The sequence below is a fragment of the Nicotiana sylvestris genome, chromosome 1 (genome assembly GCF_000393655.2).
Source record: "Nicotiana sylvestris chromosome 1, ASM39365v2, whole genome shotgun sequence".
Lineage (NCBI taxonomy): Eukaryota > Viridiplantae > Streptophyta > Magnoliopsida > Solanales > Solanaceae > Nicotiana > Nicotiana sylvestris.
In genome coordinates, this window is record NC_091057.1 from 114,072,390 (window position 1) to 114,091,653 (window position 19,264).

The following is a 19,264-nucleotide window of genomic DNA, read 5'->3' on the forward strand; positions in this document are numbered from 1 at the left end:
GTAACTCTGTTAAGAACTATCTGGACTATACTTGAGATTTCCAAGATGCTAAATTCCAGAACAAACTTGGTAATTACTAATTCTGTGTTAACTTGCTAATTTGAGCTATGACAGCGCAGTTTGCTCATGCCTACGATATAGAGTGTTATTTATTCCAGTCAAGGAGAATGAGAATCTTGTTTCAGTTAGCATATACATGTGTACTTGTTGGATTGCTTCTATATGATATGCTTGGACTGGAGGTCTGTGACCGTGCCAAGTGGATTATGTTATTGGCAGCTAAGTTGCTCGTGAGGTTGATGTCAATGTGAGCTATAGAAGAGTCGGTTATTATTGTTCTATTCATATATCTTGGTTCCACTGTGATTGACGAGCCCATAGCATATTGTTGGGGTGGTACTTGTGGAACTTGCAAAGCGGCTCTTTTCTTTAAGGTATTCTTCTTTTTGGGGTAACCGGATGGCGCAATAGTGAGTTTTTCCGGTATGGCATTGTATTATGTACTTCTCCGCGGGTATGGTGATTCACTGGTGGTACTAGATATCAAATTGCGCTTGGTTGATGATTTTGAGCATGGTGACTTGGGGCGTCTCATGTGAACTAGTGTCTGGATATGGTCGCGCATGGCAGCGAAGCTATATGGAGATATGACCTTTCGGGTTAGATTCGTGTGTTATATTTCTATGATGTGAGACGGGTTCTCAGCCTTGTGTTGTGGTGGTATTGGTGAGCTTGAGGTACAGCTCTTTCGTTTGAGTCATTTTCATGAATTGAGTATGCTCGAACTGTTGCTTATTGGCGCTTATTGTGCGAGTGGTGGCTTAGGCCTGTATTGACGTGTCATGTCACCAGAATAATGTGTTGGATTAGAATAGATCAGTGGGATCATTAATGAATACAAACGGATTTGATTTCATCATGTTAGAAGGATAATATCGAGCTTCGACTCAAAAATTTGATGTAACATTTGCAAAAGGAGAAGTGGCTTCATGAATGGTTGATATGGAAAATGGTTATGGCTTACCGCGTGATTTAGTTAGCATTGGAAGTATGTAAAAGTGTTGAGATGACACTTTAGTTGATAAGAGTTTTTCTATCGGTATTCGGGTGTTATGTGCAACTGCTGTGATTAGAAGTTATCACTACAAGCGTTTGCGTTATGTGGTCTATCATGTAATTGCACCTGAGGTTGCAGGTATCGGTTATTACAACTGGTTCGGGCTTATTCTGAATAGATGTGAGGTTCTGACCTTGTGTATGATTTCGAAAATGGAAATGTGGTTCTAAGGTTATGGGCTAGATTGTGTTGTGAAATTTCAGTTATATTGTGCTATCGGAGCTATATGAGATAGGGTGACGTGGGATCACCCCCGGGTATGTGTTTGGTAAGGTTATTCAGCTATTGGTTAGCTTCTAGAACAACTCTGGAACGTTCGAGGATGAACGTGTGTTTAAGTGGGGGAGGATGTAATGACCCGACCGGTCGTTTTGAGCTTTTGCGCTTTGATCACCAGTTCCCGGGCATGACTTGCCCCGTGTTATGTATTATGACTGATGTAGATCGTTGGTTTTGGTTTTCAGGAAAAAAAATCGGAATGAATTTGAAAGAATAGTCTCAGTTGAAAGCTTTGAATTTGAAAGGTTTGACAAAGACTTGACTTATGTGTAAATGATCTCGGATCGGAATTTTTATGATTTTTATAGCTCCATTAGGTGATTTATGACTTAGGAGCACGATCGTAATTGGTTTTGGAGGTCCGGTGTGGAATTTGGCTTGAATTGGCGAAAGTAGTATTTTAGCGATTTCCGATTGATAGGTGAGATTTTGATCCAAGGGTCGGAATGGAATTCCGAGAGTTTCTGTAGCTTCATTATGTGATTTGGGATGTGTGTGCAAAATTTCATGTCATTCGGAGGTGATTTGGTCGGGTTTTTGATCAAATGCGTGTTTCGGAAGTTTTTGGAAAACTTAGGCTTGAATTCGACGTGAATTGACGGGTTTGATGTTGTTTGAGGTATTTTGTTGATTGGAAAAAGTTTGAATGATGTTATGGGGTATGTTGGCATATTTGGTCGGGGTCACATGACGCTCAGATAAGTTTTGGAAGAGTTTTTGGAAGATTTTTGTCGTTTTGAGCATAAGCACGTAATGATTCAAAGGTCCATTTTTAGTTCTAGAGATTGAAATTTGATTTCGAGACTTCTGGAATTTTGATAATGAATTATAGGACTGATTTGGAAAGTTTGGTCTAATTTCATCAAGTCGCGATTGAGTTTTTGACGCGAAACATCTGTTAATTGTTTAACGAGCGAAATGGATATCGTAATGAGCAAACAAGCTTCGAATTGAGTTTCGATTGAAGGACTATGTTCGTATCATTATTTGTGAATCATAGGAACAAGAATTATCTAATTCAGAGTTCGTATGGTGGAGTTAGAGCCTTTTTAGTGAAAATAAATATTGCTGGTGTAGAAGGTTCTGGTGTGCACCTTTAACGACCAGATTTGGCACCTTTAGCGACTGGAAAGGTCTTTTAGCGACCAAAATGGGTTTTATTAGTGCTGTTCTATTTTTTTGCTCATTTTCACGTTTTTCTTGTGAAAGAACACGGCTTGGGGCGATTTTTGAGCAAGAAATCATGGGAAATCTTGAGGTAAGTCACTCGTGATCATTTCTACTCCATAATATTGAATTATCATCGAATAATCCGACTAGATTACATGTTTTTTAGGAGTAAATTGACGATTTAGGCCTAGGGATTTGAAAATAAGATTTGAAGATTTGAGGGTCGAGTTGATGTCCGATTTTGGTAAATTTTATATGTATAGACTCGTGGCGAGATAAGGAATCCGTTGATGTTAATTTTTCTGAATTTCGAGAAGTGGGCCCGGGGCTTGGGTTTTGCCAAATTTCGGGATTTTGATGTTTTTCAGTTATTTTCGATTGGGTATTGTTCCTACAGCATAATTTAACATATTCGTTCTGATTTTGGATAAATTCGACGCACGAAGAGGCCAATTCGAGAGGCAAGGGCATAGCGAGCTAGAATTTTGGCCGTCTTGAGGTGAGTAATTGATGTAAATGATGTCCTGAGGGTTTGAAACTCCGGAATTTCACATCATAACGCTATATTGAGGTGACTTGCACGCCGGATAACGGGCGTGGGGTAGAGCACCATTGGGGATTGTGATTTGGTCCGTCCCGAGAGATGTTTTTACCGTGTTTTCTACTTGAACTAAATTGAGAATCATCCTTACTTAGATTTGATTGTTACATTTGGGATTCTTGCCAATTATTTGAATCCTTCAGGGATTGATATCACTGTTTTCGCATATTTTGCATATCATTTGATCTCAGTCCAAGGTTTTAAATACTGTTTTGCAAACTCAGCCATCTTTCTAAGATTTGAAAACTTAAATGATATTTCTAAATGATATTTCGGGCTGAGAACTATTGTTTTACGAATGCCCAAGGGGCTTATGATGATTTCTGGACTGAGCATGGATCGGGCTGCGCGCCGCAACAGTGTTACATTGATATTGAGGTCGAGAGCCTGGTTGATTACATTGATATTGAGGCCGAGAGCATGGTTGATTACATTGATATTGAAGCCGAGAGCCTGGGTGATTATACTGATATTGATATGAGGCCGAGGGCCTATATTTGATGCCACTAGATGGCTTGATATTGCGCTTGGGCTGTAGGAGCCCCTCCGGAGTCTGTACACACCCCAGTGAGAGCCGTCGACGATAAATAAATATGGATGGCTAGGGCTGCACGCCGCAGTGGGTACCAGAGGGTACCGTCATATGCATTGCATTGCACTCATGCATTTATTCCTTATCTGCCATAATAATTATGTGCTCTTATTTCATTGACTGATTGATTCATACTAAGCCTGAGGGGCTGATACTGTTCTGAGATACTGAGCCCGAGGGGCAAATTTCTACTTATTATTTTGATACTTAGCCCGAGGGGCAGATTTCTAATTATTATTTTGATACTGAGCCCGAGGGGCAGATTTCTACTTATTATTTTGATACTGAGCCCGAGGGCAGATTTCTAATTATTATTTTGATATTGAGCCCGAAGGGCAGATTTCTACTTATTATTTTGATACTGAGCCCGAGGGGCAGATTTCTAATTATTATTTTGATACTGAGCCCGAGGGGCAGATTTGTACTTGTTATTTTGATACTGAGCCCGAAGGGTAGATTTCTACTTGTTGTTTTGATATTGAGCCCGAGGGGCAGATTTCTACTCGTCATTTTACTACCAAATTACCTATTTTACTGGTTTAAAAGAAATTTCACATGATGTTTCACTGAATTGTTATTTTAAATGATTTCACTGCATCTGTATAGAATGTTGTGTGCCTTAACGTGTTTTCTTACCTTCAGTCATTAGTTATATTTATTACTCACTGGGTCAGAGTACTCACATTACTCCCTGCACCATGTGTGCAGGTACAGGTATTCCTGAGGCATAGAGCGAGTTTTCTGCTGTTCAGTTTTCATCAGAGTTATCGAGGTAGCTGCATGGCGTTCGCAGACCCGTTTTGTCCCTTATCTTCTGTTATTTATGATATCTTCAGACTTTGTTCCTAATTCCATACTTTGTAGAATTTTAGTAAACTCTGTAGTAGCTCATGACTTGTGACACCCCGGTTAGGGCTGAGTTGGGTTGGATTTCCGTATTTTATCTATACTTTCCGCTATTGGATATTATTAAACCATGTTTATACTATAATTGTGTTAATTAATTGTCTTAAAAGGATGAATTGGGTTGAATGGCTGGCCTTGTCTTCATGAGAGGCGCCATCACGACCAGGTTTGGGAATTGGGTCGTGACAACGAGGTGCCGTGGTTATATAATGAAAATGAAATTGGCACGTGAATTGTCCGTGTAGTTGTGATATGAAATGTGGGCACGAGGTGCAGGCGGTAAATGATGATAATATTGGCACGTGAGTTGTCCGTGTGATTCTGGTAGAAATATGGGCAAGAAGTGCCGTAGAAATATGAAAGTGGACTGAGACCCATATTATTTATGATTATGAAATGAGGCGTCACAAGGCGACTTTTACTTGAAAAAATTATATTCAAAAATTATTTATTTGAAAAAAGCATATTTGAAATATATTTGCTGGAAAGGATTATATTCTAAAGATTTTTATTTGAAAAACTTATAGGCTAAAGACACATATTTGAATGACTTGATTAATCAGTTGTGCTTGTATTCATTATTTGTTGAGTAATATTTATGGTGTTCTTGTTGTACTATTGTTTGTATCACTGGTTGATTATTGTTTCTATCATTGCTGTTTGTTTCCTATTATTTTTGTATGCTACATTGCACAGGTTATTAGATTAGTGAGTGTCTTGACTGTACCTCGTCATTACTCCACCAAAGTTAGTCTTGATACTTACTGGATACCGGATATGGTGTACTCATACTATACTTTTGCACATTTTTGTGCAAAGCCAGGTACTGGAGATATTGGACTCGAGTAGAGTTAGTGTGCTGATCATAAGGATTCAAGGTAGAGCTGCTTGGTCGTTGCAGTCGTCTTCCCATTTTATTGTATTGTTAATTATTATTCAAACAATATTGAGTATTCGATCTTTGAGATCATTTCATGTATTCAGTTAGAGTTCGCGACTCAATATTACCGGTCTTGGTAGGTTGTTTGAATATTTCCGCGGTTGGTTTTAACAGTTGTTTCTATTTCTATTTCATAAAAAAAGGCTTGTATTATTATTATAATCGGCTTACTTAGTCTTAAAAACTAAGTGCCATCACAACGCATGATGTGGGATTTGGGGTCGTGACAAAGTGTAGCTAGTATAAATAATATGAAATTAAAATAAAGATTTTTAAAATAAAATAATTTCATAAATTTTAAAAATATGACACAAATATTTTCATTGAGGTCATTAGAAGTCGGGTTGCCCCGACAAGAACACATTGAGCCCCCTTTGCCTCTATCCATCCATAAAATAATAACACACCCGAATCAGATTGGCATTTCTTCTTTGGAGTAAACGCTACTAAACTTCTGCATCTCTTCGTATCGCCGCCGCCCTCTCATCTCCGAATCTTCATTATTTTCAAAGGTAACATTTATTTCTAGTATCTACAACTTTTGTTTCTTGCTATCTACTTTTTGCATAGATTGTCTCGAAGATCTAATTCGTTTGCGAATTCTGAAGCTTTGATGGCTTATTTGGGGCAATTGATGATTTGTGTTTTCATGAAAATGTTAAATTGACAGACCCATGTTCCTTTATATATATATATATATATATATATATATATATATATATATATATATATATATATATATTCTCTTGAAGCAATTTTCTGTACTGTTATGTTTCAGTTTGTACTTTATGAGTTGATAAAAGATAATGAATTTCTCTTATTAATCATTGAATAAAGTATCCAACTCATGCTTAATGTTGAAGAATGTCTCAAATAAATTTGTTCTTTTAATTTTATATGTTTTTGGCTATTTTTGTGCTGTGCATAATTTAATTTGGTGAAAGTATACTAAACAGTTAAAATAGTTAAATGGGGATGGGGTATTTTTTACTGAATTGGGGTGATTGATTGGTTGGGCTTCTGGATTCTTTTCATGTTTGCATATGATTATTCTGTACATATTTAGAAAAATTCATTCATGTTTCATGCTTAGGAAGGGGTCAATTTGTTTCTTGGTGTCTGACAAAAAGTAGGTTTTACAGTATGATTTTGTTGGTTGATGAGCTTTCTGCTTAGATTGTTGAATTATATTGTTGAATTCACAATTAGAACACATAAGCTAATTGACTGCATAGAGGAGTATGGTGAAGTGATATTCCTTTTTGATAAAACCTAAAATAGTAGTAAAAATAGTGTGATTTTGTATTTGTTAAGTGGAACTGTATTTTGAATCATATATGGTTGATGATTATTTTGAGTGCTTGGCTTGTTTGTCTAATGCTATTGTTGTCTGGGGGCAGAGAAAATGGATCTAATAGTATAATCCACATAAGCAGGCCCTATTATCATAACTGAATTAATCTTTTGGTGCACTTTTTGACTCTTGGCTTGATTTTGCACCCCCCCCCCCAAATCTATCTCGTTCTGTCTTCTTTTTCAGTAGCAGCAGTCTGTTTCAGAAATGGCAGATGATGAATATCGCTGTTTTATTGGTAACTTGTCATGGTCAACTTCTGATCGAGGATTAAAAGATGCATTTGAGAAGTTTGGAAATCTTGTTGATGCAAAGGTAAGGATGGTTTATTTTTTAGGTTTTCGAATTGGTTAATTTGTCAATGATCTCTTTTTTTTTTTTTTGCTTCTCTTTTTTTTCTTCTTTATTGTTTTTCGAGTATTGTTGCTGGGTGGATTATTTATGCGAAGGAGTTTGCCTCATCCTTTAGACTAGGATTAGACCATTCATACCTGCAAACCTCCTTCCCTTTCAAGTGACGGTCAGGGTTTTGACCACTTTAGTGCAATCTCCCTTCTACTTATCTCTCAATGCACCTATTTTTAACCTCTTTACGTGAACAATTCAAATCTTTTGAGTAATTTTCTTATTCTTGCTCTTTGAATGCTACAACATCTGCACTTTCATTGATATTATTTTAATCCTCAGTCCTGACCTCACTCCCAACTTCTAATGAGGAATATGAAGGTAAATCAGTATCTTTTTCCCCTGGATGCGCACATACATCATCAGGGGATTCTGAAAATTCATGAAAATGTAGCTTAAGGTACTACATCAAACAAGTATTACCACCAAACTTTATCAAGGTGCATGCGAGATTAGACAAAATTGTGAATTCTTCCTGTCAAACTTCACCACAGAACCTCATTAGAAGGTTTCTTTGTGTTGTGAAGTCTATGACAAGAGTTAGAATTGCAACTGTCTACCTCCGTTTCCTCTCTTTTTCTTATGTCATTCCCACTCTATTTTTTTCTTTTTGTGGATGTTAAATTTCAATATTTCAATGCCTCTATCCTTTTTGGCTTAGGTTGTACTTGACAAGTTCTCTGGCCGATCTCGTGGATTTGGTTTTGTTACATTTGATGAAAAGAGAGCAATGGAAGATGCCATTGAAGCAATGAATGGAGTGGACTTAGATGGTCGTGATATTACTGTAGACAAAGCCCAGCCTGACAAAGGTTCAGGTAGAGATTTTGATAGTGATCGACCTCGTGACCGTGACCGAGATCGGGGTCGCGATCGCGATCGCGATCGTGGTAGCCGTGATTATGGAGGTGGACGGGGATCTGGTGGTGGTGGAGACTGCTTTAACTGTGGTAAGCCAGGACACTTTGCCAGAGAATGCCCTAGTGAAGGGGGTAGAGGTGGTCGGTATGGTGGCGGTGGCGGAGGTAGTAGAAGCAGTGGCTATGGACCCGATAGGAACGGAGATCGATATGGAAGCCGCAGCGGCAGAGATGGTGGTGGTCGTGGAGGAGGTGAACGGTTTAGCCGTGATCGTTCCGGACCATACGAACGTCGCAGTTCTGGAGGCTCTCGAGCTGGCTGATGCTTTAAGTTGTGGTAAGTTTTAGGCTATTTGATTTTCAATTATCCAATATTCAGGGTATTATTTACTTTTGATCTGATTAAATTTTGATTCTTTCTGATGCAGCTGAAGAGTTAGAAGTCCTACAAGCTGGATGCAAGTGATTTGATGTATGTCTACTTGGTGCTGTTTCCCTGGCCTGAGCCAACAAAATGGATGAATCGTTTGAGCTCATGAAACCTGGCTCTTATAAACTACTGTTCTATGTCCGTAAATGTTCGATAATACAGTTTGATTGGGATTTTATGCTTGCTTAATTTGCAAATTTGAATATGGCCTTACACTTTGAATGCCACTATGGTTGCTGGTTATTTGCTTACTTGGTTTGGAAATTTGGAAACCATTGTGTGGTGCTGGATTTATAATGCTTTCTTGCATGGCAATCGCACCTCTGAAACTTTGCCTTGTGATTGATGGGTCTGATGAATTGCCTGAATTTAGTACTGGTGATAAAAAATCTGGGCCAGCAGGTGTTCATGTCTAATTGGATTGTAGAACTGGATTAGGAGTGGCCTTTGTTGTGTTCTTGTAAAATCTCTTTAACAGTTAATGGGAGTTAACCGGGTAATTTATTCCGTTTTACCCTCTATTGGTCCATTCTAAGTTCTCAACTGTTATGATATTAATGTTGTTAACCTTTTGGCAGGCTATTTTGTTCCTTTGTCCTTTTCTGGGTACATGATTGGCTCTCTTGCTAGTTTTGGTGCGCATTTAAATTTATAGAGCGAGAATGCTTCTGCATGGAAAGATCGTTGGTGGAAGAGTTAGTTTTCCTGTTAGATGGTGACATGTTTAGATACTCTTGGAGGGTTCAGCAATATGGGTCCACTAATTTGTTCTGCTTTGGTGTTTCTATTTCGCGGGGACGGTTCTTGTTCTTTTCTTGTAGTCCTGGTGTCTGTTTTCAAGATCCAAATGAGTGCAAAACCAATACAGCAAGACTTCATTTGCCAATGAGCTCCTGGTCCTAGGTATCTATTCTTTCTACTTGGCAGATCTGCTTTTGAACTCCAGTTGGAGACTTCGGCCTATTTTGAGTCACTAGTGCATTGAAGAGTGATATGTGTCTCGAGTCTGCATATTTCTTTTTCTTTCTAGTTGTGCACGTTCTTGGCTGCCTTACATTCAAGAGAGAGTTTTGGAGCTTGGAATATTTTTTCCCCTGGATTTGCATCTCTATATTGTGCTGGGAACTTCTTCATCTGACTATAGCTTCTGATCCATTTCCCTTCTGCATGCAGTCTAATAGTCTATACTTCATAGATCAGCCATATGTAATATTATATCTTGTCTGTGCCATTGCTTCTACGCACATTTTTGTTCTTTTTTCCTGCAAAAATAAAATAAATAAAAGAAATGTGCTGGATCAGGTATTGCTCTCTTCTATGAAGGAGATGAAGCATGAAAGATAGAAGGTTATATTGTTACAACTTTAGTCATATATGAAAAACTTGTCATTTTTTCTCCAGGATTTAATTTCACCTTTTTAATTTGGCTGCCAATTTTGACTTGGTCCTTTTAAAGTGCCTTGTTTCATCTTGATATCTGCCCTCTCTGCTCTAGTTTTAAATACTGCAATTTACTACTGCTGTCAATTTGCCTTTAATCATAATAATCTCGGAGGTTTAGAGTTATTGAGTGTTCTAATAGGAGATTGTTGTTTCTTCACCGAAACTCCCCTTTGGCAAAGCGTATTGGTTCAGCTATCTCCCCTTTCTACCACTTTGTAGGTATTTAGTTAGCATAGCAAATTCCAGGGTTCTCCAGCTATGGCATTTCTGGATGTAGAAACTAGCCTAGTGAAATCCTTAATCCCAAATTTTAACTCACTATCTAACATTAAATGGAAAATCCATCGGAAGGAAACTGAACCTTGGAAATTTAGTGATATGTACCACCGAATTTGTAGGAGACGAATGCAAAGAGAAATTGAGACCTAGGAAGAAGATAAAAAGCGATTTGTAGAAGAAGGGTACAAAGGTGAAATTTTTTATTTGGCGCCTTGTGCCACTGACATTAGTTGTGCGAGACATTTGTTTTTGTCTCACAAATTTGTGTCTGTGAGGCACATAATAAAACTTTTTGTTACACATCGTCTTATATATTATATTATAGTGTATTGTATTGTATGTCTTATGAAAACGTTTGGAAAAATTATATTATTTGCTCTTGTCAAGTAGTTTTTTTTTTGTTTGGTTTGATTATATTGTAACTAATAAGTTTATTAGAATACCTTCAATCGTTTTAAAGGTTAAATTTATGAAGAATTACACATTAGAATGATTTAAGAAAATCTTTTTTTTAAAACTAATTTATCACCAATTATGTATTGTAAATATATTAAGCAATTAAATTAGAAAGTAAATTCATAATTGAAAAGAAAATAAGAAACAATTCCCCACACTAAATTGGTTGTTTGGTAAACTAGGGCTTTCCGAGGTAACAATATAAGTAATAACCGTGCGAGTAGTGGAAGTACAAGAGAAAAACAAATTTGGTTGCGAGTAGTAGAAGCATAGAAGGAGAAAGAGAGGTTAGCAAAATGAGTTGTGACTATGTATTAAGGGAGTGGGCTGGGGAGAGATTGATGTCCCTAGGGTTCGGATTTGCGGAGGTTCCTCATCTGATTAGTCTCTCTAAGAGAGCTGCCCTGCTGATCTTACACTTGAGTTTGTGAAACTGGGAACGTCGTTCCCATTCTCTTACTGTAGCTGTAATATATCCACCCTAAGGCAGTTGGCAGAAGAAATGTTTGCTAGGGTTAGAGTTGTCTGGATTTTGAGCGAAGAGTGGCGGCCGCAAAGTTAAAGGAACGTAATTATGATGAAATCGAAGACGAAGAGGAACGGCTGCAGAATTTCGTCAGAGATATTGATTTAGAAGAGGTTGACCCTGATTTTCTTAAGGCACTCAAAATATCTGATTAATTAATTAAGGGAGTCTCTATGTTTGCTTATAGCTACTTGTTTTCATGTTTATGACACAAATAGTATCTATGTCTGTTGCTTTTCTTTTAACTTATTCTAAGTTTTTATCTTCTCTCTGTCATTATTCTTAATCTCTTCTCACTTCTTCATATTCCGTTGCTTCTTGAAGTATTATTTTTAAGTTATCCTTGTCTCTTCATTGTGGTCTGCTATCTGTGATAAAGTTATAGATAATTAGAGGTATGCAAAACAATTAAAAAAAAGAAAAGGATAAGAGGTACTCCAATTAATTACATAATAATCGTGTTTTTGGCTGCCAGTTTTGACGTGGTCCTTTTAAAGTGCCTTGTTTCATATTGATCTATGCCCTATCTACCAATCGAAGTTTTTGTAAACTTCATTACATAATATATCGCCGTCTTTTATATTTCAAGATATAAAGTGATACCAAATTATTGGTATCGAGGTGTAGAGAACAATCCGAGAAGAGAAGAAGAGGGGAGGAGATCAGGGGAGAATAGGAATTCAAGGGAATAGGGGGACAGAGAAAAGAGTTCGAGAGAGAAATAGTTCATTCATTTATCATTTTGCATACCATAAAGTGTAATACAAGGGAATATATATAGGTCCCAGTATATTGAGCTAAGTAGCTATTGCTAATGCTAATCTACTATTGTTAGCTAATACTCTTACTAGATATTTTGCCAGCTCATGCATCCATGTAACTTGACTAATTCCCCATCCTTGCTTTACTAACTATTTTACTTGTCATAAAGACATAGTATTATTGAGAGCAAGATGGAGTGGAAGTTGAAGGAGCCTCGGGCAATATTTTTCTATGCCGATAATGAAGTGTAGTCGATAGGGTTCTCTTTCGTTTCAGTAAAAAGAGTAGCTACTTGCCATTACTTGCATAACTTGAGGGGTTAGCAGGCCTAGGAATTCTCGGTTGGGATACTGCCTAGCTTGCACCATATATATATAGAAGTAAATTTTAACGTCCAGTCAAAAAACTGTTTTTGGAATTGTCATCTGAATGCATTCATCAGCAAGTAGCGAAGCAATGTTTGGGATCGTGGTGCTTATGGAATAGAATATTCAAATTTTATAAAATAATACCTGCAACTGTTTTCAACGAATGAATTTTAGATTATGACAGGTGTTAATGATGTCTCATCTAGCATATAGCAACATGGTTCAAAAGTTCTATAACGTGTTACTTCACCTTAACTGCAAGCCCGCTACCAAAAAATTCAACCAAGCATACAGAAGCAAGATTTTGTGTTATAGTTGGTCTTTCCGTTCCGACAGATATAAAATATGGAGAACGCGGCAGTACCATTTTTAAGCATTCGCAGCAGAATTATAACGCAGATATTTCTTGCATTTATTCTAGTCTTAGTCAGGAAATTTAGTCAACAATGCAGCAGAAATTTCTTAAAACAGATAACTTGAAACTAGCACAAGAGACAGGAAGCATAAAGTTCCAATCAAATCTCCAAGCCAGTAGAACCAATCAGTTTGGTAAGGCCAAAGGTAATGGCCATAGCCATCCAGCCACCAATTAAAACTCTGGCACATGATTTCAGCATAGGACTTCTGCCCAAAAAAGCACCAATCCCTCCAAATGCTAACAATGCCAAGCTCACTGCAGCCACAATCACACCTAGCCTCACCTTATGATCTGCTATAAATGCAGCAGCAAGAATTGGCACAATGGCACCCAGTGAAAATGCAATAGCTGAGGCTACGGCTGCCTGAAATGGATTTGGCAGCTGCTCCTTGTTGCCTTCGTCTTGTTGTCGTTGATGTTTTTGGTTCTGTCCTCCTGTTGTTTTGTCTCTCTTCATTTGAGCTCGCTCTATGTCTAGTTGAGAGTACACAGAAACAAACTCCCCTATGGCCATGCTACAAGCACCAGCAAACAACCCAGCAAAGCCGGTTAGGATCATTGTGTTGACATTCTTTTGGACAGCTCCAACACCCATCATCAAAGATGCAGTTGAAACCAAGCCGTCATTGGCTCCTAACACAGCTGCTCGAAGCCACTGACCCCTTTGGGAATAGTCAAAGTCCTCTTCAGGGACTTGGTTTTGTTTGTCATGTTCTTTAGGGATGGTAATTTGCACATGGTTTTGAGCAGCCATGAAGAAATTTTCTAAAGAATTGGAGGACTTCTTGTTTTTGAAGACTCAACCTTCCCTCTGATGGTTATATATAGGAGAGGATGACTAAATATTAATCAGTCTAAGCAGAAAGTGGTGCCATAAAAAAATAGTAGTGTCGTGAGCACTGAGCACAAGGCAAGGTGGCAGGTTTTGTTGTTATTTTTGTTTGCTGATTGCATGCTTGGGAAAACCTTTCATTTGTTTATTAACACATCTCCAACTTTGCAAAATGAATCTGCAGTTTCATACTGGTTCCGCATTTTCCAGTTAAAACCTTATTTCTTGTGACAATTCCCAGAATAATTGGTAACAAATACTTTTTATCTTGTAGTATTTCAACTTGATGGTTCTCTTTTAAGAGTCGAATCCTGAGATTGAGAGCTAGACACCATTCAAAGTACTGTTTTAATTTCCATTGCTGATTATGAAATGACTTCGTGATTTCTGAAAAGAGGAACTTGTGGACATGGAATGCCGTATAGGAAAGCACTTTGCATGAATAGAGACACAATTTTTTAATTTGGTGGAGTATATAAAATAGAGTGGAGTGTGCTCTCCACACTAAGGCTGAGAAGGCAAAGATTATAGTATTCCAGGGAGTGTGCCATTCACATAAAGGCCACAAGCTCTTCATTTTTTAAATCCAGAGATCTAATAAAGTTACCTCCTTTAGACCAAATATATCCACTACAAGATAACACCTAACCAACTAAGAGATACCCTACATTCAGTCTATCAATTTTCTTTTTTTCTTTTTTATGTTTTACCCTTTTCTTTTTTCTTGGTAGCAGATTACACAAATTACATGTTCTTGTAAGAGCATCATATGCCATCTTTCTTTTATGTTATGATACGGAGCATAATACATATAGCTTTGCTTGCTTTCTAAATTCTTGCATTTGTATATTGAAAAATTAGTAAAATTTTCCAAAATGAATGTAAAGTTGATTTCATGAGTTACTCCACAAAACCAATAAGCATGATAATGCAAAAGCTCAAAGGTAATAGCCATGGCTGGCCAGTCTCCTGTCTGCAGCCCTGCAGAAGACTTGAGTGTAATTGCAAAAACCATGCCTACTGCAGAAAATACCATGTCTGCAATAGTCGCACCATATTTTAATTTCTTCGTTAAAGTTGCATCATTCATTCTTCCATTTTCTGTAGTTTCAATCCCTTAATTGTAAATAGTTGCTTCTTCGGACAATATCGCTAAAATGAGTGCAGTCCTGCAAAGTGGGAGCAAAAGAGAAATATATAAAGCAAATGTTAATTCTAGCTCCCTAGGCATATATTTCATGCTAATTTGGTATCACTGGCAGGTTTACCAGTTTATTTCCTTGTACTATCACGGTCACATTACTAACGTTATGTTTTGAACTAAGAACTAGAACTTTCTTGCAAATGTCTTATATAAAATTCACAATGCTTTCAAAGCTGATAGATGTTGTATGGATTACTGGTACTGTTCTTTTTTCTTCCTCTCCTTTTTTTTGGTGGACGCTTAAGTGACGTAATTTTGGAAGCTTGAAGCATTCAGATGTCTTTTTGATCTTTGGAGAAAGGCGCTTGTGAGGATACAGAAGTATAGGGAAGCCCTTGCTTGAACTGATATACAGGAAACATACTTAGTAGTAAATAAACTTTGGTTGCAGTTTGCTTGAATAGAGATATGGGAAATATCAACGAAAGGATTGCTGGTTGTTGTTTTGCATCTCCTTTTGTACAGCAAACCCCATTATCTGACAGTAGTTTCAGATCCATTTCCCTGACAGTCGTCAGTCCAGTGATCATCCATATGCTTTATTAGACGTTATGTTTGCCAATTTTACTTTTTTTTTTTTACTTTAATTTGTTGATCTGTGTCATTGCTTAGTCACAGTTGCTTGTGGTTCCATTGAGGAACTAGTTTGTGGTTCTTCAGATGAAATTCTTCTCTAGCATGTAATGTAACCTTGAACTGCAACTCTGCTACACAAAAAATTCAATAAGATTTTATGATGCCAAGCATATTAAAGGAGCAAGGTTTTCTGTTATGGCTAGTCTTTCAGGTCCTACATATGGCTGAGTATACAAAATTCAGAAAACGCGTCAATTTCATTCTTCAGCATAAATACCAGAACCATAAGACAAAGATTTCTTGCATTTATTCAAGTCTTATCCAGGAGATTTAGTCTAACAGTACAGAAATTTCTTAAACAGATGACTCTAAACTAGGAAAAGAGACAGGAACATAAAGTTTCAATCACATCTCCATTCCAGCAGAGCCGATCAGTTTGGTAAGCCCAAAAGTAATGGCCATAGCCATCCAACCACCAATTAAAACTCTGGCACAAGACCTCACTGCAGGAGTTCTGCCAAGAACAGCACCAACCCCTCCAAATACAAACAATGCCAAGCTCACTGCAGCCACCACCACAGCCATTCTGACCTTATGATTAGATATAAATCCAGCAGCAAGTATTGGTATTATGCCACCCAATGAAAATGCAACAGCTGAAGCTATGGCTGCCAGAAATGGATTTGGGAGTCCTTCCTTCTTGTCTTCTTCTCCTTGTTCTTCATGATTCTGTCCTCTTATTGTGTTCTCTCTCTTAATTTGAGCTAACTCTATGTCTAGTTGAGAGTACACAGAAACAAACTCTCCTATGGCCATGCTACAAGCACCAGCAAACAATGCTGCAAAGCCGACTAGGATCATGGCGTTAACGTCTTTTTGGACAGCTCCAACTCCCATCATCAAAGATGCAGTTGTAACCAATCCATCATTGGCTCCTAATATACCAGCTCTAAGCCATTGTGCCCTTTGGGAGTAGTCAAAATCTTCTTCAGGTACTTCGTTTTGGTTCGGGTTATCATGTTCTTTAATGACAGTAAGTTGGACATCGTTTTGAGCAGCCATTAAGAAATCTTTAAGGAATTGTTTGAGAAAGGATGACTTCTTGTTTATGAAGATTCAATATTCCCTCTGATGGTTATATATAGAGCAGGATGTCTAATAAATAATCACCCTGAGCAGAAAGTGGTGCCATATATAAAATAATAGTAGTGTGTTGAGCACAAGGCCTGGTGGCATGCAGTCATGGATTTTATCTCTTTTTGCTGATTGCACGCTTACTAAAACCTTTCATTTGTTTATTAACAACTTCTAACTTTGCAAAATGGATCTGCAGTTTCATATTTGCCATTGATTCACCATCTTTCTGGTCAAACCTCATTTCCAGAAATAATTCCTAGAATGTAGCCTGTGAACATGGAATACTGCATAGAGAAAGCACTTGCATGCATGAATAGAGATATAGGACATACTTTTTTTGGTATATTAAAATTGGGCAGAGTGTGCTGTCCACAGTAAGGCTGAGAAGGCAAAGATTATAATATTCCAGAGAGTGTGCCATTCACATAAAGGCCACAAGCTCTTCATTTTTTAAATCTATAGTTTTAATAAAGTTACTTCGTTTAGACCAAATATATCCGCTATAAGATAACACCTACCTCATATAACAGATTGAAAGATGTCACAAGGATTAACCAAGTACTTTTTTTTTTTTTTTTTTGCGCGTGTGTGTTTACTTTAGGTGACCTAATTTTTAGGAGCTAGAAGCCTTAAGATAGTTTTTTTGACCTTTGCAAAATAAAGGGAGCAAATGAGGATGCATTGCTGTATAGGAAAGCACTTGCTTGAACATAGATATGGAAATATTTGTTTGCATTATTTAATTTTGGGTGCAGTGTGCTTTCTGTACTAGAGGTTAAAGCAAAATATTTGAGTATACCAAGAAGTGTGCCATTCCTACAAAGGCCACAAGCTCTTCAATGTTTTCTTTTGTCTTTTCTGATCCAGAATGAAGTGGAAGTTACTGTCTTTAGACATAAATAAAAGTTTAAATCCACTAACGAATCCCATCTTCGTAATGTTGTTGCGGAAGCCAAATGTATATAGTGTGAATAAGTCACAACTACTATACCAAAAATTATGACAGCCACCAAATAATAAATAAGACAATAAAACAACAATAAAAGGGAACACCAGAATTTACGAGGTTCGGCTAATTTTGCCTACTCCTCGGACACAACCAATATTTTATTTCACTCCAAAAATACAAGTGAAATAATACTAAAGAGAGAAGATACAAATGCCTTAAACAGATGAGAAGGCAAATGAGAGGTGTGTTTCAATCCTAAACATTAGGCCTTCTTTTATAGGGGAAAAATCCCCCCAAACTTAACTCCCAACCAATGTGGGACTTTGGCATTTTGCCAAACTTCAACAAATCTCCACCTTGGCAAAATTCCACATTTTCAATTCTCTCTCAATAACAAATTTTGGTTGTGTCTTCATCTTCAATCTTCAGTGTTCAACAATGTTGATCAAATCCAAACAATGTTGAAACTTGACCGCAGTCACCACCTTTGTCAGCATATCAGCAGGATTCTCTGTAGTATGAATTTTCTTCACCGTGACTCCACCTTCTTCTATGATTTCGCGTACGAAATGATACCGAACATCAATGTGCTTCGTCCTTGCATGATAAACTTGGTTCTTCGCTAATTGAATAGCACTTTGACTATCACAAAAAATTGTGATACCTTTTTGTTCAACACCAAGCTCCTTTAGCAATCCTTGAAGCCAAATTGCCTCTTTCACAGCATCTGTAATAGCCATGTATTCTGCCTCTGTTGTAGACAAAGCAACTGTTGACTGCAAAGTAGACTTCCAACTAACTGGTGCCTTTGCAAAAGTAAACACATAACCAGTAGTTGATCTTCGTTTGTCCATATCACCCGCAAAATCTGAGTCACAATATCCAACTACAGACTGATTGTCTTCCTGCTCAAAAACTAACCCGACATCTACAGTATTATGAATATACCGTAGAATCCACTTCACAGCTTGCCAATGCTCCTTCCCTGGATTGTGCATATATCTGCTAATAACTCCAACAGCTTGTGAAATGTCAGGCCTTGTGCAAACCATTGCATACATCAAGCTACCAACAACATTTGTGTATGGTACCTTTGACATATACTCTCGTTCAGCTTCATCCATTGGCGACATAGTAGTACTTAGCTTAAAATGGGAAGCAAGTGGAGTACTAACTGGCTTAGTCTTGTCATCTATGCCAAAACGTTGAAGTACTCTCTTCAAATATTCCTTTTGAGATAAACAGAGTTTCTTTGAACGTCTATCTCTAATTATCTCCATGCCAAGAATTTTCTTTGCCTCACCCAAATCCTTCATCTCGAACTCCTTCTTCAGTTGAATCTTCAACTTATCAATTTCTTCCAAATTCTTGGAAGCTATCAACATATCATCAACATATAGGAGAAGATATACAAAGGAACCATCTTTAAGCTTGTGCAAATACACACAATGATCGTATTTGCTTCTCTTGTACCCTTGCCGCAACATAAACTCGTCAAATCGCTTGTACCATTGTCTAGAAGATTGTTTCAATCCGTACAACGATTTTTCAAGTTTGCACACCATATTTTCTTTTCCAGCAACTTTGAATCCTTCTGGCTGAGTCATGTAGATTTCCTCCTCCAAGTTTCCATGTAAAAACGCAGTTTTTACATCCATCT

The 19,264-nt window shown here is 37.6% G+C and overlaps 3 protein-coding genes across 5 annotated transcripts; 1 reads left to right on the plus strand and 2 right to left on the minus strand.

Annotated features, from left to right (window-relative positions):
• The first annotated feature begins 5,948 nt into the window (after positions 1-5,948).
• Positions 5,949-8,913, plus strand: LOC104235736 (glycine-rich RNA-binding protein-like). 3 transcript variants are annotated; one of them, XM_009789546.2, is made up of 4 exons: positions 5,949-6,117; positions 7,149-7,274; positions 8,026-8,561; positions 8,653-8,905. In XM_009789546.2, the coding sequence occupies exons 2-3, from the start codon at positions 7,167-7,169 to the stop codon at positions 8,545-8,547; spliced, it is 630 nt and encodes a 209-aa protein (XP_009787848.1). In that variant the 5' UTR covers positions 5,949-6,117; positions 7,149-7,166; the 3' UTR covers positions 8,548-8,561; positions 8,653-8,905. The 3 variants fall into 3 exon arrangements, with proteins under 3 accessions (XP_009787848.1, XP_009787849.1, NP_001289534.1); XM_009789547.2 differs by having other exon boundaries at positions 6,008-6,117; positions 7,165-7,274; NM_001302605.1 differs by having other exon boundaries at positions 6,064-6,117; positions 7,146-7,274; positions 8,653-8,913.
• A 3,963-nt stretch (positions 8,914-12,876) lies between these two features.
• LOC104222620 (vacuolar iron transporter homolog 4-like) lies at positions 12,877-13,709 on the minus strand. The gene has a single exon (XM_009773865.2). It carries the CDS (start codon positions 13,658-13,660, stop codon positions 13,004-13,006), a length of 657 nt encoding a protein of 218 aa, XP_009772167.1. The 5' UTR covers positions 13,661-13,709; the 3' UTR covers positions 12,877-13,003.
• A 2,094-nt stretch (positions 13,710-15,803) lies between these two features.
• LOC104222619 (vacuolar iron transporter homolog 4-like) lies at positions 15,804-16,625 on the minus strand. Its single transcript, XM_009773864.2, has one exon. The coding sequence runs from the start codon at positions 16,578-16,580 to the stop codon at positions 15,924-15,926; it is 657 nt and encodes a 218-aa protein (XP_009772166.1). The 5' UTR covers positions 16,581-16,625; the 3' UTR covers positions 15,804-15,923.
• Between the last annotated feature and the right edge of the window lie 2,639 nt (positions 16,626-19,264).